This window comes from Acomys russatus, chromosome 2 (assembly GCF_903995435.1).
Source record: "Acomys russatus chromosome 2, mAcoRus1.1, whole genome shotgun sequence".
NCBI lineage: Eukaryota > Metazoa > Chordata > Mammalia > Rodentia > Muridae > Acomys > Acomys russatus.
The window spans coordinates 35,619,662-35,637,438 of record NC_067138.1 but is presented as its reverse complement, the minus strand read 5'-3'; the positions used below and the strand labels follow the sequence as shown (position 1 = coordinate 35,637,438).

General features: G+C 42.7%; 2 protein-coding genes across 2 annotated transcripts in view; both read left to right on the top strand.

The window, feature by feature from the left end:
* LOC127206812 (small nuclear ribonucleoprotein Sm D3-like) lies at nucleotides 1–879 on the top strand. The gene is made up of 2 exons (XM_051166090.1): nucleotides 1–61; nucleotides 544–879. Exons 1-2 carry the CDS (start codon nucleotides 1–3, stop codon nucleotides 870–872), a joined length of 390 nt encoding a protein of 129 aa, XP_051022047.1. The 3' UTR covers nucleotides 873–879.
* A 1,349-nt stretch (nucleotides 880–2,228) lies between these two features.
* The window catches only part of Dpy19l4 (dpy-19 like 4), a 48,233-nt gene continuing 32,684 nt past the window's right edge, over nucleotides 2,229–17,777 (top strand). Inside the window, exons 1-7 of the mRNA XM_051160261.1 lie at nucleotides 2,229–2,365; nucleotides 7,044–7,151; nucleotides 8,120–8,244; nucleotides 11,724–11,814; nucleotides 12,078–12,199; nucleotides 12,716–12,861; nucleotides 16,126–16,249. Coding sequence (XP_051016218.1) covers nucleotides 2,350–2,365; nucleotides 7,044–7,151; nucleotides 8,120–8,244; nucleotides 11,724–11,814; nucleotides 12,078–12,199; nucleotides 12,716–12,861; nucleotides 16,126–16,249 — 732 coding nt within the window. The 5' untranslated portion in view covers nucleotides 2,229–2,349. The remainder of the gene's footprint in view (nucleotides 2,366–7,043; nucleotides 7,152–8,119; nucleotides 8,245–11,723; nucleotides 11,815–12,077; nucleotides 12,200–12,715; nucleotides 12,862–16,125; nucleotides 16,250–17,777) is intronic.

The following is a 17,777-nucleotide window of genomic DNA, read 5'->3' as shown; positions in this document are numbered from 1 at the left end:
ATGTCTATTGGTGTGCTGATTAAAGTCTTGCACGAAGCTGAGGACCACATAGTAACATATGGTTAGGGTCCGGGTGATCTGCAGAAGAAAGACTCCAAGGCAGTATGCAAAAAGTGTTTTTATTCTACCCTGATAAGATTGCCTCTCTCCTCTAGAGGGCGACCCCCAAATGAGCATGCAGGCTCCATTTATAGACAGTTGGAGGGAATTTGTGACAAGCTTCAATTGATTGGTCAGAATTGAGTGAGAATGTAAGAGGGGATTCAGGATTGGCTGTTTCTTTGGTTCCTGGGAACTTTTTGAGTCACTGAGGTCTTGGTTCTTACTTAGGAGTTGGCCTTTAGTTTGGTTGGATGGGGCCAGCTGTGTTCTTTACCAAGGCCATGAAGTAATAAAAACATGGTATCTAGTCCTTTTGTTCTCTAAGCTGATTAGCTGCCCACGAGCTATCTAGTTAGGCAGAGTGAACACCTGAAGACTATCATGGAGTTGGTCTAGTCAAGCAAACTGGGGTCTTTGGGGGGTTTGGGGTCCCTGGGGGAGGGTCCCTTCCATGTGAAGCTAACACTGCCTGGCGGGGGGGGGGGGAGCTCATGGAAGCTGAGGACAACATGAACTGCCAGATGTTCAACATCCCAGTCTTGTACAGAGATGGCCGAGTGGCACAGCTGGAACAGATGTACATACGTGGCAGCAAGATCCGATTTCTAATTTTGTCTGACATGTTGAGAAATGCACCCATGTTAAAGAGCAGGAAAAATGAAAACCAAGGCTCAGAGGCTGGCCGAGGAAAAACTGCTGTCCTGAAGGCCCAAGTGGCTGCAAGAGGAAGAGGGCATGGAATGGGGCGTGGAAACATCTTCCAGAAGTGAAGATTATTTTCTCTTGTTGAGGGGAACTTTGTCCTTTTTTCTTTTAGATTTTGGGAGCGTATTTAGTGAGTGGAGAGGTTACATGTGCATTATGTCCTACATTTTCTTTTTATATTTCTCTTTGTATCAGAGAAACCGTTAAGCTAAATAAAACGTGGTTTTGTGAAACAACAACCTGATATTCTATTTTTACTATACCTGGAGCTTTTAAGTCTACATGGCAAAATGCCCCTCCTCCTCTTCTTTACTGTGTATCTTTTGGAGTATTTATTTTCAGGAATATCCTACCCAAGTTTCTACAAAGTATGTACAGGTCTTATAAGGATCAATAACATGTGAAAGAGAAAGAAGTTTTATCTCACTTAAAATAAGTTTTCTCATATTTTTTACAATAAAAAATTAAGTGGGTCAGCACTTGCTCTTCTCAGAAGTGTGATTCAGCACACTGTATGGTGAATGAGACATGCACAGTGCAGCAAACTGAAACTGCACCCTATCGTTATAGAATACTCTACATTATTACTATTGTGCTTTCTTCCAGAATATTGAGATGCACAGCCATCTCAATAAGCCAACTTGATGATTGGCACATTGCTTTCTTCTGTATTTCCTTTTTTTATTTGATAATAATTTAACCTGCTTATGTAGCTGAGGGACAATCTTCTTTTCTGTAGCAGTGTCTACGAAACCAAACAACGGATCACTCTTGCCATTGCAGCAGTCAGGAACCCCAGGCAAGAGGGCTGCAAGTTGAGACCAGTCTGGACCATATAGTGAGAGAGAGAGAGAGAGAGAGAGAGAGAGAGAGAGAGAGAGAGAGAGAGAGAGAGAGAGATAGTAGAGGGAGAAGAATTAGAAGGAGGAGGAGAGGAGGAAAGAAAGATACCAACCAATAAATAACCAACCAACCCGAAACCTACCGTTTCAAAGAACCTGCCTAGAACGTTTTGCCAGGCTCTGAAATCACTGTGAGAACCCTCAGGCACTGACAGTAGGTCGGGTCCAGGGTTTCAGCTGCTCTGCGCTTGAACCTCCGTTTTCTGTTAGTAAAATGGGGGCGGGCACGGGGACTGGATCTGGGCAACAGTCTGTGACTTCCTGAATCCAATCCCAGCGTCACGAAAAGCTTGCTCTAGCTCCTGCTTTCCCGTGAGGAGGACCACAAGGGAGGGAGCGCGACGTTGGGCCCAAGCTCCTCCCAGGAGCACAGCCAACACTGGGCCAACGTGGGCTTGGCCCAGGCGCGCTGGCGAAACGCTCCGGCCGGCCTCCGCTCCCTGCACTCTGGTTCCCGGAGCGTCTGTGGGTGGGTCGAGGGGGACACAGTTGGCGGCGACACCTGAGGGGGGCGGGTCAGGAAGTGGGGGCGCGGCAGCCGGGAGCTGGCCTGGGCGGCCCCAGGTTTTGGCGACGCGGAGGTTTGGGAGACTCCGGGCCGCTCGGGAGCGGGAGAGCCACCCAGGCCTCCGCGGGGACGATGGCGAAGGAAGAAGGTGACAAGGCTCCGGCGTGCAGCGCGCCAACCGCCGCGGCGGGCTCGGGAGAGGGGGCAGGGCCTGGCTGCCGGCCGCAGGGAGCAGGGCGGGCGGGGGCGCGCGCCCCCGAGTTTGCAGAGAAACCGGGCGCGAGCGGAGAGGATGGCCCAAAGTTTTGTCTTGGAGTGGGAATCAAAGGTGGAGCTTGAAGTTGGGGAGTCTCGGAGAGGAAGCTGTTGGGGAGTGGCGGGGCTGCTAGTCCGGAGTTGCCCCGCACTGGAAAACGGGACCAGGTTGGGTGGGTTCTGGCGCGTGCTGGTAGCTTTGGTTGCGCACTGCGAGGGGTCGCACCCCGCAGCGGGAAACTGAGGCTGGGATCTGAGTTCATTTTTTTTTTCCTATAAGGGATAAAGGGCAAAGGGCGGGGGCGTGTAGGTGGCTTTAAGGGACGAAGAGGCCAAAAGGACTTCTAGGCTTAAAATCGATGTACTGGAGAGAGCTCTGCATGCCCCTCAGGGTCCCGTCAAGGAAATTAATGATTTAGCCAGTAATTTATCCAGAAAGGATGCCTACAGTGATAGGAAAATAGGCGGCAAGAAACTTAGCAGCCAATGATACATAGTGTAAAAATACTTGTGGCGTGGTAACTTTATGGTACGGCTATAAACGATTGAGGTCTTAGAGTTTGCAAGCTTGGCTGAGCAGTTAGGTGCTGTATTGGGCTGGAAGGCAGTTCCTGTCTTACAAGGTGGAGTTGTGACTGTGATCGTTAGTTCATCGGATATAGATTTAAGTCGTTGAATCAAGAGTACAAGACGGGTGTTTGAAGAATTGAGTGGGAAGCCAGTTTTCAAAAGATTTTTAGAAGTTAGTGCTGACTGGGACTTGATGTCCTGACCCTGAGGTCACGATTTAATCACTCCTCCTCCTCTAAGATACTACCTAAAAACAGGCTCAAAAACAGGTAGTTAGTAAGGACGAGTGTAATTCCGCTTGTTTCTTTAGTTTTACCAGGGTTTGCAATGTGGTATCATTTGAAAAAAATTTTTTTGGTAAATTTTGTTTTTGTGATTAGCTACAAATCTGTGTGGGTAGGTTGGTAAACCAGTTTGCCCTTGTCAGCATATTCATACTTAAAAAATGAAAAAAAAAATACAGAGCTACTAAAACTTGGTATTGTAGATGTGGGAAATGCCATTTAGGATGTAATTATTATGCTTAGTAGCTATAATGTGGAACCTGCTAAAAGGCTATCATTTTGTAAAAGTATTTGGCTATAAACTGGTAAGTGGTTTCTGGTTATACAATTATAGGTAATCCAAAAGGAAATGTGTCTTATTTGGGACAATTAGTGATGGCAATTTTATTACAATATGCTTTCTTTCAACAAACGTTTAATTCCATGGCTAGGCCTCTACTCTTTTGGATGTTGGGAATAATATTCAGCAATGAATGAATGAATGAATATTTATTGTAATGAAGCTTGTGATAATATTTACAGCAAACATGCCTGTGTCAGGTATTCCCCTAAATAATTTCTGTTTACATATCTTCTATTTATTGTGTTAAAATTAGGCCAGTCTCTATATTTTTATTTGAGTTCAGGTATACTTTATAGCTTTTGGCTTATTATTCGCAGGTACTTGGAGCTTGCATGTTAGTATTCTTCCAGACATGGCTCCTGGCGCAGCACAAGTGATGCTAGCATTCATACTTCCTGAAACACACACAGAGCAAAGGAAGGAACACCAGGCTCTGAGTGGAACAGCGCTGGCAGTTCTCTTGCATCCTGTGTCTCCTCTAGATGGACAGCTAGAAGCCTGTTTGTAGCTATTTCCTCTGACAATAATGGGAGTGGAGATTGAAGTAGCAGATTGTTCTTGTGGCTGTGTAATCATCATTTAGTTTGGGGGCAGCTGCTTTTTCTTTCTTTCTTCTTCTTCTTCTTCTTTTTTTTTTTTTTTTTTTTTTTCCCCTGGGTTGTTAGTTTGGTTTTGTTTGAGACAAAGTTTCTCTGTGTAGCCCTGACTGTCCTGGAAGTCAACCTGTAGACCTGGCTGGCCTCTGCTGAGATTAAAGGCGTGTACCACCTCAGGCTGGCTTTTTCTTTTATAATGCTAAAAACATAACCTGTTGAAAAAGGAACTTGGATTCATCTCAGAGATTGCTTCTGGCTTTGCTGCCAGTTACTCCTCTAACCTCAGCCTCTGGTCAGTGTGAGATCAGACCAAGGCCTGATAAGCTTTGCAGTTTGACAGCGCCGTCCCTGTGCCATTAGTTTTGTCTTTCAGTTGTGACATTACATGAACAGTGTAAAGTGAGAAATTTTCATTCATTTAGCTTCTGTTTTTAGTAACAGGCAAAAACGTGGTTTATGGACAAAGTACACAAATAAATCGGTTAAAATATGTATTGTCTTTGCCAGGTTGTACTTTTTTTCCTTTTGAGACAGGTCTTACTGTGTAGCTCTGGCTGTCCTGGAACTAACTGGCTTTGTAGGCCTTGAGCTCACAGAGATGTGCCTGCCTTTAGGGCTGGGTTTATGGCAGTGAATCACCACACCAGCTCAGGGTGTGCGCTTTGTGCTGCTGAGATTTGATGCAAGTAAAACTTGACAGTAAGAGTCAGTGATTTTTTTTTTTCTTTTTTCTTTCGTTTTTTCGAGACAGGGTTTCTCTGTGTAGCTTTGGCTGTTCTAGACTCACTTTGTAGACCAGGCTGGCCTCGAACTCACAGAGATCCACCTGTCTCTGCCTCCCAAGTGCTGGGATTACAGGCATGCGCCACCACGCCTGGGCCTTTTCTTTTTCTTTTTTAAAATATTTTTTTCTTTTATATTTACCATGGTAATATAGTCGCATTATTTCCCCATTCTGTTTTCTCCCTCTAACCCCCCCCCCCCACATATAACCCTTCTTGTTCTTGTTCAAGTTGATGGCCTCCTTTTTCATTAATTGTTAGATGCACATACATATATGCATATGCATACATATAATCCTAAATATAACCTGCTTGGTATGTATATGTGTTCAGAGTTGAGCATTTGGTATTGGTGGACTCTTCCCTGGTGTAGACTATTTTTCCCACTCTCAGATTTCCTTAGTTGTATTTAGTTTTTTATATAGGGTTAAGGTCTCATGGTTTTTCCCTGGCCACTTTTTTCTTTCTTTCTTTTTTTTTTTTTTTTTTTTTTTTGAGACAGGGTTTCTCTGTGTATCCTTGGCTGTTCTGTAACTCACTCTGTAGACCAGGCTGGCCTCAAACTCAGAGATCTGCTTGCCTCTGCCTCCCTCTGGAGTGCTGAGATTAAAGGCGTGCACCGCTGTTAGTGTTATTTTTATGTAACTGTGTTTGTTTCTCAATTTCTCTCTCTCTTTTTTTTAAAAATATTTTTATTCAATTTTTAAATGTATGTGCATTGGTGACAGGGTGTCAGATCTTGGAGTTACAGACAGTTGTGAGCTGCCATGTGGGTGCTGGGAATTGAACCCGGGACCTTTGGAAGAACAGACGGTGCTCTTAACCACAGAGCCAACTCTCCAGCCCAATTTCTCTCTTTTTTAAAGGTATTTGTTTTGTTGTTGTTGTGGTGGTTTATTATGTATACAGTGCACATTAGATCATATTATAGATGGTTGTAAGCTACCATGTGGTTGCTGGGAATTGAACTCAGGACCTCTGGAAGAGCAGTCAGTGCTCTTAACTGCTGGAGCCATCTCTCCAGGCCCTCAATTTCTCTCTTAACGCAGCTACCAAACAAATAATTGAAACTCTTTTATATTTGTTTATTAATAAGCTTCACAACACAATAACTGAGCTTTTATTCTCTATTATTAACCCTCTAAGCTAACCTGGTTTCCTCCCAGTGTACGTCCCAGAGATACTTGCACTTCGTAGCTTTCCTGTTCCAGCTCCTTTCCTGGTGTTACTTGGACCTCTCTCATAGCTGAATCCCCTACTTCTTCTTTTATCTCCTCCTCCTCTAGCTGGCAGGAAGTCCAGCCCTGTTCTCTCCTCTGCTTAGTGATTGGCTGTAAGCTGCTTTATTGGCATGTCAGGGGACATTGTGGAACAGTTTTTATAGTATGGGACAGGAGAGTCTCAGAACAAGGATTGCAACCAGATATGGAGGTACAGAAACCAGCATTTAAATTAAACAATAACTTTATGTCAGTACCTACAAATGGTGGATTTGATAATCTCAGATAGTTAACATAGTAAGGTTATAATCCCTTTAAAAATTTGGAAGGAAATTAACTTATTTTGGGACATTTTAAAATAGTATCATTTTAGGAGAAGAATTTATAAGCTTTTATCAGTTGGACTCTGAAGACATGAGTGGCAGTGGTGGTGGTAGGAAATACACATTTGTTGTTTCCGTTTGTATACTAAAGATAGTTTTGAGAAAACTATGTTATAGTTACTTCAGGCATTAATGGGTCTCAGTGTGTTGTGCTTTAGTCATAAGATTCCAAAATTTGTCTTTTTGACATAGAAGATATACTTGATTACTTCATTATCAAAGCTGTGCCATTTGTGGTTTCATCAACCAGGGACGTTCATTAGAGGGGGGGCTTGCATTTTCTACTGGGATCTGGCCATGTAGACAACCTTTGTTTGTCACATAACAAAACTGATCCACTCTAGATCCTGAAGATGGATGGATATATTGCAATAATGTCATCAATATTTTTAGGATCACCTGTAGAACCCCGCCAAAGGAAAAAGTCGAGGACTTCAGGAAATCAGGAAGCCAAAGCAGAGAAAAGCCGCAGAACCCCGGCTCCTGAGAGAGCTCCAAAGTGTAAGTCAGACAGAACCAGTGTTTTACCACTCAGATAACCATGCTGAACAAAGTATGTTGTCATCAGCATCTGAATATGTGAACTTTCTTTTCTTTTCTTTTCTTTTTTTTTTTAGTTTTTCGTGACAGGGTTTCTCTGTGTAGCCTTGGCTGTCCTGGACTCACATTGTAGACCAGGTTGGTCTTGAACTCACAGCGATCAGTGTACTGTTTTTTAATGTTAAGCATATTAACCTTGTTGTGAAACGAATCTCTAGAGTATGTTCATCATGTAAAATACAGATTTTAATTAATTTTTTTTTTTGCTCTGTGTGTGTGTGTGTGTGTGTGTGTGTGTGTGTGTGTGTGTGTGTGTGTTTGCACATGTGAGCATACATGAACACCTTTTGGGGATTAGTTCTCTCTTTCCACTATGTTAGTCCCAAGGATTAAATTTAGGTCATCAGGGTGGAGGCTAGTACCTGTTCCTACTAATCCTTCACTAGCCCCTAGACTTTAGTACATCTTTACCTTGTTAGCATTTTACACTAGTGTGCTACATTTGCTACAAGTAATAAATGAGGAATATTAAATAAGGCTTATACTTTATTCAGATGTTCTTAGTTTTTACCTTACGTCTTTTTACTTCTGTTGCCATATTGGTTTTGGACTCTATGCTCTGACAGCATCCTAGGTTTTGTTTCTGATGACGCTGACATCCGTCTGTCTTTCTTGCCTTCTTTCCTTTGCTTGTGGTGGGGACTAACGCAGGCCTCACATAGGCCAGGCAAGCATTCCAGTGTAAGCTCTCGCTGGGAAGCGTCCTGCTGAGGGGTCCTGTAGGGGGGCCTCTATAGGAGGTTGGCATTTTCTCATGATTAGACTGGTGTTATGTTTTGGGAAAGAAACCACTGAGCTGGGGTGTCTTTTCGTCACTTCATTTCAAGACCATGTATTACTTTTTGATAATCTTTAGTGTTCTTTTTCAGATGTATCATTTCAACGTTTTGCAAAGATTTTCATTGGCTGTCTCGCAGCAGTTATTAGTGGTATGATGCATGTTTTCTACTTATCCGCTTACCATGAACGGAAATTCTGGTTTTCCAACAGGCAGGTAAGAAGAATTTTGAGATTATGAAAAGTGTTTTCATACTTATTAACTTGAGTGTGTGTTTCTTAGGAAGTCTTGTATATATTTGGTAAGTCTAGCAAGTGTTGGCTTATTTATAGGTGTTAGCAAAATGCTATAGCACTTTTGAGACACAGTTACAGTATCCACCTTAAAACATGTAATAAGTTGGGCATGGTGGCACATGCCACTAGTCCTAGCACTGGCAGGCAGAGGTAGGCAGATCTCTGTGAATTCTAGGCTAACTTGGTTTCTATAGCTAGTTCTAGGCTGACCAGGCCTACATAATAAGGTAGTTTATGAAGTAGAAATTACTAGAGTGCTCTTCTTGTACAATTAATTTATCTGGGACTGTCTCAGGAAAATCTGGTTCAAATGTTTGAGAACTGGCTGCAAGAGGCACCAGACCAAAGGGACAGGCAGATCCAAGTTACAGAGAAGTTGCGGGGCGGGGGGTTCATTTGTACAAGTGAGTCCTTGATATTGGGATCACAAGCAAGTATCCCAGCTTCTGCAGACTGAGCATGCCTGGCTTACCATAACTAATACCAAGGACATCGGCACACTCGCGGAGCTTATGTGCAGCATGCAGGTCTTAGAGCTCCGTGTGCCACTCTAGTAGTCCTGCCTGTTTGTACTCTGCTGAGAAATGGGAAGAGAGATGAGAGCTGCTCAGGGGCTGTCATGACTTCTGTGGGAAGCGCAAGCTCAGGCTCTCTAGGGACCCTCAGTAAAGTGCCGGGGTATTGGTCAGCCTCTTAGTAATTTTGGTAGCTCATATCTGAGAAGTATGAATCTCAGCATTAAAATACTTTAAATTTTAGATTGTGTAATTACACTTGTATAATCCAACTTTAGAATTAGGTTTTATAACTACAATTTTGGGAGAAGGTTGAAAATGATTAACCAAGTACAACAGGATTTACATTTTAAATTCTATTACATTTTCAAATTACATTCATTAATTTATTGTGCGTGTGCTTAACAAGTATCCTGATCCACTGAATCATCTAACTGGCTCCAGTGATAGAGCTAAGCTGTGGCTTCGTGTTTAATCTTTGGCTTTAACTCTATGTGTATTTCCCAGAAACCTTAACCACTATAGTTATATTTGAAATGTCATCATTTGACCTTTGAATAAATTTGCTCTCAAAGTTCACTTGGCTATATGGAGTTTTAAATGTTTTTAGCTCACATCAGTGTTTTTTGTTTGGTTTTGTCACTGTGCTTATTTTTGAGCAAGTGGTTAAGCTGACTGAAGGTTTTTAGAGACGGATTTGTGTAAAACCACTGACCTCATCTGTTTATTGGTTTAGTTATGGTAGCCTGTGCTTTCTCTTTAAAAGTCTATGTCTTAAGCTGGGCATAGTGGGCACACCTTTAACCCCAGCACTCAGGAGGTTGAGGCAGGTGGGTCTCTGTAACTGTGAGGGCAGCCAGGTTTGCATATAAAGTTCCAGAAGAGGCAGGGCTATATAGCAAAATCCTGTCAAAAAGCAAACAACAAACCAGAAAACAAAACCAAAACAGAAGAACTCTGTCATTATAGTTGTCCCTGCCAGGTATAGGAAGGCCACCCAGGGAGCTGTCGGAAAGTGACCTCTCTCTCAGATTCTTCAGGCTGTCAGTCTGCAGTGGTGGGATCAGGGACTGTCTTGTATACGGAGAACTAAGGACACCAGAGGCCTGAGAGTGTAGATGTTGGTGAAGAGCTTCGTCATCACAGCCTTGTAAGCATATGAGGGGCACTGATCCTGAGAGCATCTCCAGAGCTGCAGACCTTAGAACCCACTGTAGAATCTGTCTATATTTTAGTAAGCTCTTATTTCTTTGTTTGTTTACTTACTATCTTGGGTTTTGAGACAACGTTTCTCTGTATATCCCTGGCTGTCCTGGAACTCGCTCTGTAGATTGGGTTGGCTTCCAACTGAGAGATCTGTGTGCCTCTGCCTTCTGGGTGCCCTACACCCAACGCGTTAGTAAGCTCTGTGTGTTTCATATGCAGTTAATTTTAAGGACGATGGTTAAGGTTTAATCTTGGAAATCTTGCAGAGAAACAAGTTCTGTTTTATTGTTTTGTTTTTGGGACAAGTTTGGGATAAACTTCAGGCTAGCCTGAAACTCACTAGATATGGTCCAGTCTGGTCTCAAACTCAGTGATCCTGCCTCATCCTCTTGGGTGCTGGAGTTAGAAACATGACCTACCACACCTAGCAGGAAAAATCTTCCATCCCAAAAAATTTGTTTGTTTGTTTGTTTGTTTGTTTGTTTTCTGAGACAGGGTTTCTTTGTGTAGCCTTGGTTGTCCTGGGCTCCCTTTGTAGACCAGGTTGGCCTTGAACTCAGATCAATCCACCTGCCTCTGCCTCTGCCTCCCAAGTGTTGGGATTAAAGACATGCGCCACCACGCCCGGCCCAACAAACATTTTTAAGAGAAGTTCACTTAGGTCTGTCTTAGTATATTTGGGCTGCTAAAACAGCATACTGTAAGTTAGGCTTAAAGGCCAATGTTAAGTCACCAGCAGATTAGCAGATTCAGTATTTTGTGAGTGCGCTCTTACCCCCCCCCCCCCCCCCCCCCCCCCCGCTTCTCTTTGCTTGCCCCCCTCCCCCTTACTTTCTGAGACAGAATCTTACTATATAACACTGGCTGGCTTGGAACTCAGATCTATCTGCCTTAGCCTCCAGAGAGCTGAGGATAAAGGTATGCCACTAGGTCCAGCCTAGGAGTTCCTTCTTGATCCATAGGTGGATCTTACTGTAGCAGAAGGGATGAGGGAACTCTGGGGCCTGTTTCATAAGGACGCCAATCCTGTTCAGAAGATTGTGTCCTCACGACACACCCACATTCCAAATGCCCTCTTTCAAGTACCATCACACTAGTGATTGAGTTCCACATCCAAAATTGATCCCTGTCTAGGGACACTAGCACCCAGACCATAGCAGCTTTTAAATGGGAGAGTGCTTCGTTGGGTAAAATAGACCTGGAAAACATTTCCTCTTGGATACTAACAGTGAAAAACATATATGGAAACGGAAATGGCTTCCAATAAAGAAACTCATAGAAATGTTTAATCTAGCCCTTTTCAGAACTATTTGTGTTTTTTACATTTATTTAAAGGCAGAGTCTTGTTATGAAGCTTAGGCAGGCCTTGAGTTCTCGGTCCTCTTTGATTGACCCTTTAGTGCTAGGATTATAGACATGAGCTCCAAACACTTAAAAGTTTTACTTCTATCTATCTATCTATCTATCTATCTATCTATCTATCTATCTATGTATCGTGTATGTGCTTGTTAATATGGTAATGAAGAAAAATTTAAATATCTCCTTGACTAAAATGGCAAATCTATGCCATATCAATTTAAAATATGAAGGAAGGAAACAGAACCAAAATGCAAGAAGATGAGGGAGAAGAAAGAGTATAGTTAACATTTAACACGGACACATATTTATTTCATTGTAGGAACTTGAACGAGAAATCACATTTCGTGGTGACAGTGCTATTTATTACTCCTATTACAAAGACATGTTAAAGGCGCCTTCATTTGAAAGAGGTATGATCAACCACAGTTGTAATTGTGGTAGTGATATTGTCCTAAAATAAAGCACTATTGTTAAGACTAAGAGCTTTGGGATGTGGGAATTTGTCTCAGAATATAGTTACTTCTCCTTATGTACATAATAAAAAAGTTGGGGAAAATGAGGCATCTAGTGTTGTATTTGAATGTCTTTCTTTTCATACTAATTGTGATGACTAATAAATTGAATCATTGTCAAAGCAGAACACTAGTATGGAGAGAAATCTTTATTTATTTAGGTGTTTATGAGCTGACACACAATAACAAAACCATCTCCCTGAAGACTATCAACGCCGTGCAACAGATGTCTCTGTATCCTGAGCTTATTGCCAGTGCTCTCTATCAAGCAACTGGTAGCAATGTATGTATTTTTGTTTTTACTTTGTTATTTTTGTTAGATTTCCTTCATGAGTGTATTGCTTGCATATCTGTGTGTGTACCACCTGTGTGCCGGATGCCCTCAGGGTCAGAGGGCATTGGGTCCTCTAGAATAGTGGTTCCTAACCTGTGGGTCTCAACCCCTGTAGGAGTAGTGTGTCACATATTTACATTATTGTTTCAAAACAGTGGCAAAGCAATAGTTATGAAGTAGCAATGAAATAAGTTTATGGTGGGGGGTCACAATGTGAAGAACTGTATTAAAAGATCGCAGCGTTAGGAGGTTGAAAGCCATTGCTCTGGATATTATAAATGGCTGTGAGCCACCATGTGGACAGTGAGAACTGCATTGAGGCCTTTGCAGGAAGAAAATATGTTCTCAATTACTGAGCCATCTTCAGCCCTCTTTTTTCACTTTAATGTCCATTTTCTTACATAGTTTTGTATCCTCAGGTTCTTGAATGTCATCTCTTTATCATTCCATCTCTTTTGCCTTTAGGACATAATTGAACCAGTGTATTTCTACATCGGTATTGTTTTTGGATTACAAGGAATATATGTTACAGCTTTATTTGTTACAAGTTGGCTTATGAGTGGCACTTGGCTAGCAGGAATGCTTACTGTTGCATGGTTCCTAATTAACAGGTATGAAAGGTTTAATTGATATTTACATGTTTTTGTGTGGCTGTAATAGTCAAGGAGTTCAAAAATACCTCCATTCTTTTTCTTTTCTTTTCTTTTCTTTCCCCCCGAGACAGGGTTTCTCTGTGTAGCCTTGGCTGTCCTAGACTCGCTTTGTAGACCAGGCTGTCCTGGAACTCACAGAGATCCGCCTGCCTCTGCCTCAAGTGCTGGGATTAAAGGCATGTGCCACCATGCCTGGCCCCATATTCCCATTCTTAAAATGCTTGGCTATGACCTGCTGTTGGTCGTTATGCTACATGGTGCGGTTCAGGTAGGGTTTCCCGCAGGGCCTGATCTAGGTACATGATCATTTCAGAAGCAGGGCTGGAAAGATGGCTCAGTGGTTGAAGTATAAGCATGATTCCCAAAATCCATGACAGTGCTGGGTGGGTGTGGCCTGCCCTAATTCAACTCTTAGAAGTCTCCCTGGAGCCAGTTGGTTAGCCAGACTATCACATTGGTAAGTTTTTGGTTGATCAAAGACCCTACCCCAATGAGTAAGATGGAGCACAGTCAAGGGAGAGGATTGACGTCAACCTCAGGCCTCTTTACACATGGTCACGTGTGTTCCCACATACATGATAACACACATACACAGGCATATGCACACCGCACGTACACATGACAGTAAAACAAAGCAGAGAGCTTTCTCTAGCTGGTATTAGTGGTGATGTCAGAGAGATTCAGAGATAATCAGGATTCACTGGACTACACTGCCTTGAGGCAAAGAAAAAATGAACTCTTTGTGCATGTAGTGAGCTAGTGAGAAGGCTGCTGCTAAGCCTGAGAATCTGAGTCTGATCACCAAGCCCCGTATGGTGGTCTAACAGAACGGATACTTACAAGTTGTCCTGTGGCTTCCACTAGTCCACTATGCTATGCACCTGGCTGAGTTTTAAGGTACTCTAGGTCTGTGAGAAACTTTATCTGAAAAAAAAACAAAAAAACAAAAACCAAACCAACTACAAAGAAACTTGACTCAAAAAACTTAATCCCACCTGTTGTAATGGCCCACACTTTAATCCTATGCACGCAGGTGGATCTCTGTGACTTTGAAGCCAGCCTATTCTACATAACAGGTTCCAGGACAGCCAGGGCCCCTTTATACTACTGAGGAACAACATTTAGCTTTGTACAGGTTGGCAGGGACAACCACTGAGCCTGTTCCTTGGCTGTTTTTGATTTTGAGACAGAACCATGCTATGTTGGTCAGGCTGGTCTCAAATTTACTATGTAGCACACTGTGGTCTCAAATGCACTGTCCTCCCCAGTGCTGGGATTACAGACTTGCACCCCTGTGATGCTGGAGATTGAACCTGGTTTTTGTGCATACTGGGTGAGCACTGCACCAACTAAGCTATATCCCTGGCTTTTTTTTTTTTTTTTTCCATGTTCTTAAGTTTGTGTATTGTACTTTGGTATCACTTGGTTTGGATATCTCTTCTGGGTAACTTAGGAAGAGGGCTGTCTTATTTTATTGATCAGCTTTTTTAAAAAAAAGGATTTATTTATTTATTACATATACAGTGCTCTGCCTGCATGTACACTTGCACACCAGAAGAGGGAACCAGATCTCACAATAGATGGTTATGAGCCACCATGTGGTTGCTGGGAATTGAACTCAGAACCTCTGGAAGAGCAGAGGGTACTCTTAACCACTGAGCCATCTCTCCAGCCCCTTGATCAACCTTTTTAAAATAAAGATTTATTTTATGCATGTGAATGTTGTTTTGCATCACATGCATTTCTGATACCCCCAGAGGCCAGAAGAGGGCATCTGATCCCTGGGAACTGGAGTTACAGACAGTTGTGAGCTGCTGTGTGGGTGCTGGGGAGTGAACCTGGGTCCTCTACAAAAGCAGCCAGTGCTTTTTACCTCTGAGCCATTTCCCCAGCCCCCCTGATCAGCTCACTCTTGGAGGCTCTATGCTCAGAACGACTCAGCAAGGAGAAAACAAACTGCTCTGGAAGCAGCTGCTGGCTCCTCTTGCACAGGAGCTGCACGGCTAAAGCTGTGTTCAGTTTGTTTTTCTGTGTCCCCCTCCTTCTTCTCTGCTCCCCTCAGGCTACTTCCTTCGTAGATTGTTCTGGGCAGTGATTGAACCCTAGGTGGGCCATGGACTCTGGCCTTCCTGTCTTGGTCTCTTGTGCTCTGGCCACCATACCCAGATCCTGTTTTCTATACATTGCTCTCCTTCTGACTGTTGAGTTGTGAGAGTTTTGAATACAGTTACACATGGCATAGCACTGGTGGAGGGAATGCATGGTGGCAGTTCTATGTGTGGGCTCTGCTGTTGGCACAGTAAAGTCATTAACTGTGCACTTCTAAGAAGCTTTCCTGTCCTGAAATGATAAGTGGTGACATATAGTATAAATCAAAGTTCTTCCTCGGGCCAGGGTGGGGGTGGGGGCGCCTTGCAGATGCTTTCTTTCATGTTTTGTCATTCTTAGGGGTGTGTATTTCAGTTTTTGTGTGAGTGTGCTTTGTGTTTTTCTCCTCTTCCTCCTCCTCTTCTTCCTCTTCTCCCCACCTCTCTCCCTCTCCCCCTCTCTTTCTTGTTTTTGTTTCTTGAGACAGGTTCTTACTATGTAGCCCTGGCTATCCAGAACTTTCTATGTGGACCAGGCTGTCCTCAAACCCATGGAATCCACCTGCCAGATCCACTTTCTGAGTGCTGGCATTAAATGCATGAGTCCCATGCTTGCTACAAACTTTCTTAATAATGAAAATTAAAAGCTTTAAACGTTGATCAAGTCTAGTGAGTTGAGTTTTGTGGCTCTCTCTCCCTCATTCCTGGCGTCATTGGCTCCCAGTCCTCAGGAACAGAAGTGATGAACTGGGGACTTGGTGGCCTGTGAACACTGATGGAAATGACCTTCCAGAAATGACCTTCCAGGATCAGCTTTGGGAGGCAGATCAATTTTATTCGGGGTGATTGAGGGTTATATAGAACTTTAAGGAGGGGACAGGGGTTGGCAAAGGTTATTGCTTGAAGGGCTAAGGTACTGAGATGCATCATTTACATGGAGAGGCATTCCAGGAATCCCAGGTGCTTGCTGAACAGGTTCACCAGGCACGCACATGGTATACAGAGAAGCATGCAGGCAAAACACCATATACATAAAATAGAAAAATAATAGTTTTAAAAAACAAGATAAAGAGAAAAGTGTAGGGTTACACAAGAGTATGCCTCACTTTTGGTGTTCCTCTGTGGTTTATTTTAGGGTGGATACAACAAAAATCGAATACTCCATTCCTTTAAGAGAAAACTGGGCTCTACCATATTTTGCATGCCAAGTTGCTGCGCTTACAGGCTACTTAAAAAGAAACTTAAATACTTACGCAGAGGTAAGACATAAATCTGTTTTATCGTCATAGCTAATTCTGATGCTTTGCAAATGTGGTACATGTTTTGAGATAAAAATCTCTTGTAGTGCAGGCTGGCTTCAAATTTATCATGTAGCTGAGGCTAGGCCTTGAGCACTTAGTCCACCTGCCTCCATGTAGGATCACAGTGTGCACCACCATGCTGGGTTGTGGTGTGTTATTTTAAAGTAAGTCATATTAGGAATTAAGTTATATTCAATGAAGCATGTTATTATGTAACATGTAGTTAGGTAGTTGTTACGTCATGGTTTTCTGTAATCTGATGACAGCCAAATATTTTTAGGAAAACAGATGTTATATGATTTTACTATGGTTACTTGACAGTTACATGAAGAATATCTCATTTTGGAAGTTAATATATCGGAGTGTTGTTTTTGCCATTTCTCTTACTTCAGGAACATTTATGTCCTTTAGTCATCAGAACTTAAAGAAATATTACTGAAGATACAGCGGTGACCGAGGATGACAGTGGCATAAACTTTGATGGCAGTATGGCATATTCTTTTGTTCACTCACAAGTCTTCCCTGACTGAGATGTAGTAGGTCAGTCAAAGTTGAAGGAAATGTCCGTTCCAGATTATCTAGATTCTTAAGTTTTGTTACTGTTATTGCCACAATCCTATTGGCAGTTTAAGGAAGCCTATAAACTATGTCACTGAATAACTTTAATAAAATGTTTGTCTTCAGAGACAGTTCATTATATTAAAGTTGGATGAAACATAGCAGTCCTTTGGCAGTCTGCCTGTCTTAGATAAAAAAAAATCCTGACTAGAAAGAGACCAGAGAGACCAAACAAAGTCTTCTAAGGAACTGGCTGTCTGGAGTGCAGGGCAGGAATTAGGGCTGCGTGTGGCTCCACGGTAGCTGGCCTATGCGTGGGCTAGGTCGCCTGCCCTAGCACCGTAACCAGACACACACCACCGGAGGAGCTCGTGGGGTTCTGCCTCTGTTTTAAATCCCCACGTGCATTGTACGTTAATAAGTAGTAAGGTAATGTTCTTTTTACTGTAGACTCATTTACAGTGATAGGATTGCTTTGACCATGTGTATGATATGGTATAGTATGTATGTATTACATATACACATATAATATGCATATAATTCAATTTTAAAAACTTAAGATAGTAAGCCAGGTATAGTGATGCATCTCTTTAATCCCAGCACTCAGGAGGCAGAGGCAGGAGGAGCTCTGTGAATTTGAAGCCAGTTTGGTCTACATGGTGAGTTCCAGGGCAGCCAGAGCTACATAATACAGAGTCCCTGTGTCAAATGAAAAAACTTAGAAATAATAAATGTAGCCAGGCGGTGGTGGCGCACACCTGTAATCCCAGCACTCAGGAGGCAGAGGCAGGCGGATCTCTGTGTATTTGAGGCCAGCCTAGTCTACAGAGTAAGTCCAGGACAGCCATAAAAAGAAAAGAAAAGAAACAGTAAATGTAGCATAACATGAAACATTGCAATTAAAGAAAATTTAAAAGCAGCAATATAG

What these genes read in the sequence shown, in the direction of transcription:
- LOC127206812 (XM_051166090.1), top strand. Translation starts at nt 1, where the DNA reads ATGTCTATTGGTGTGCTGATTAAAGTCTTGCACGAAGCTGAGGACCAC. An exon ending in GGACCACATAGTAACATATG is followed by an intron (nt 62 to 543) that starts GTTAGGGTCCGG and finishes TCCCTGGGGGAG; the next exon opens with GGTCCCTTCCATGTGAAGCT.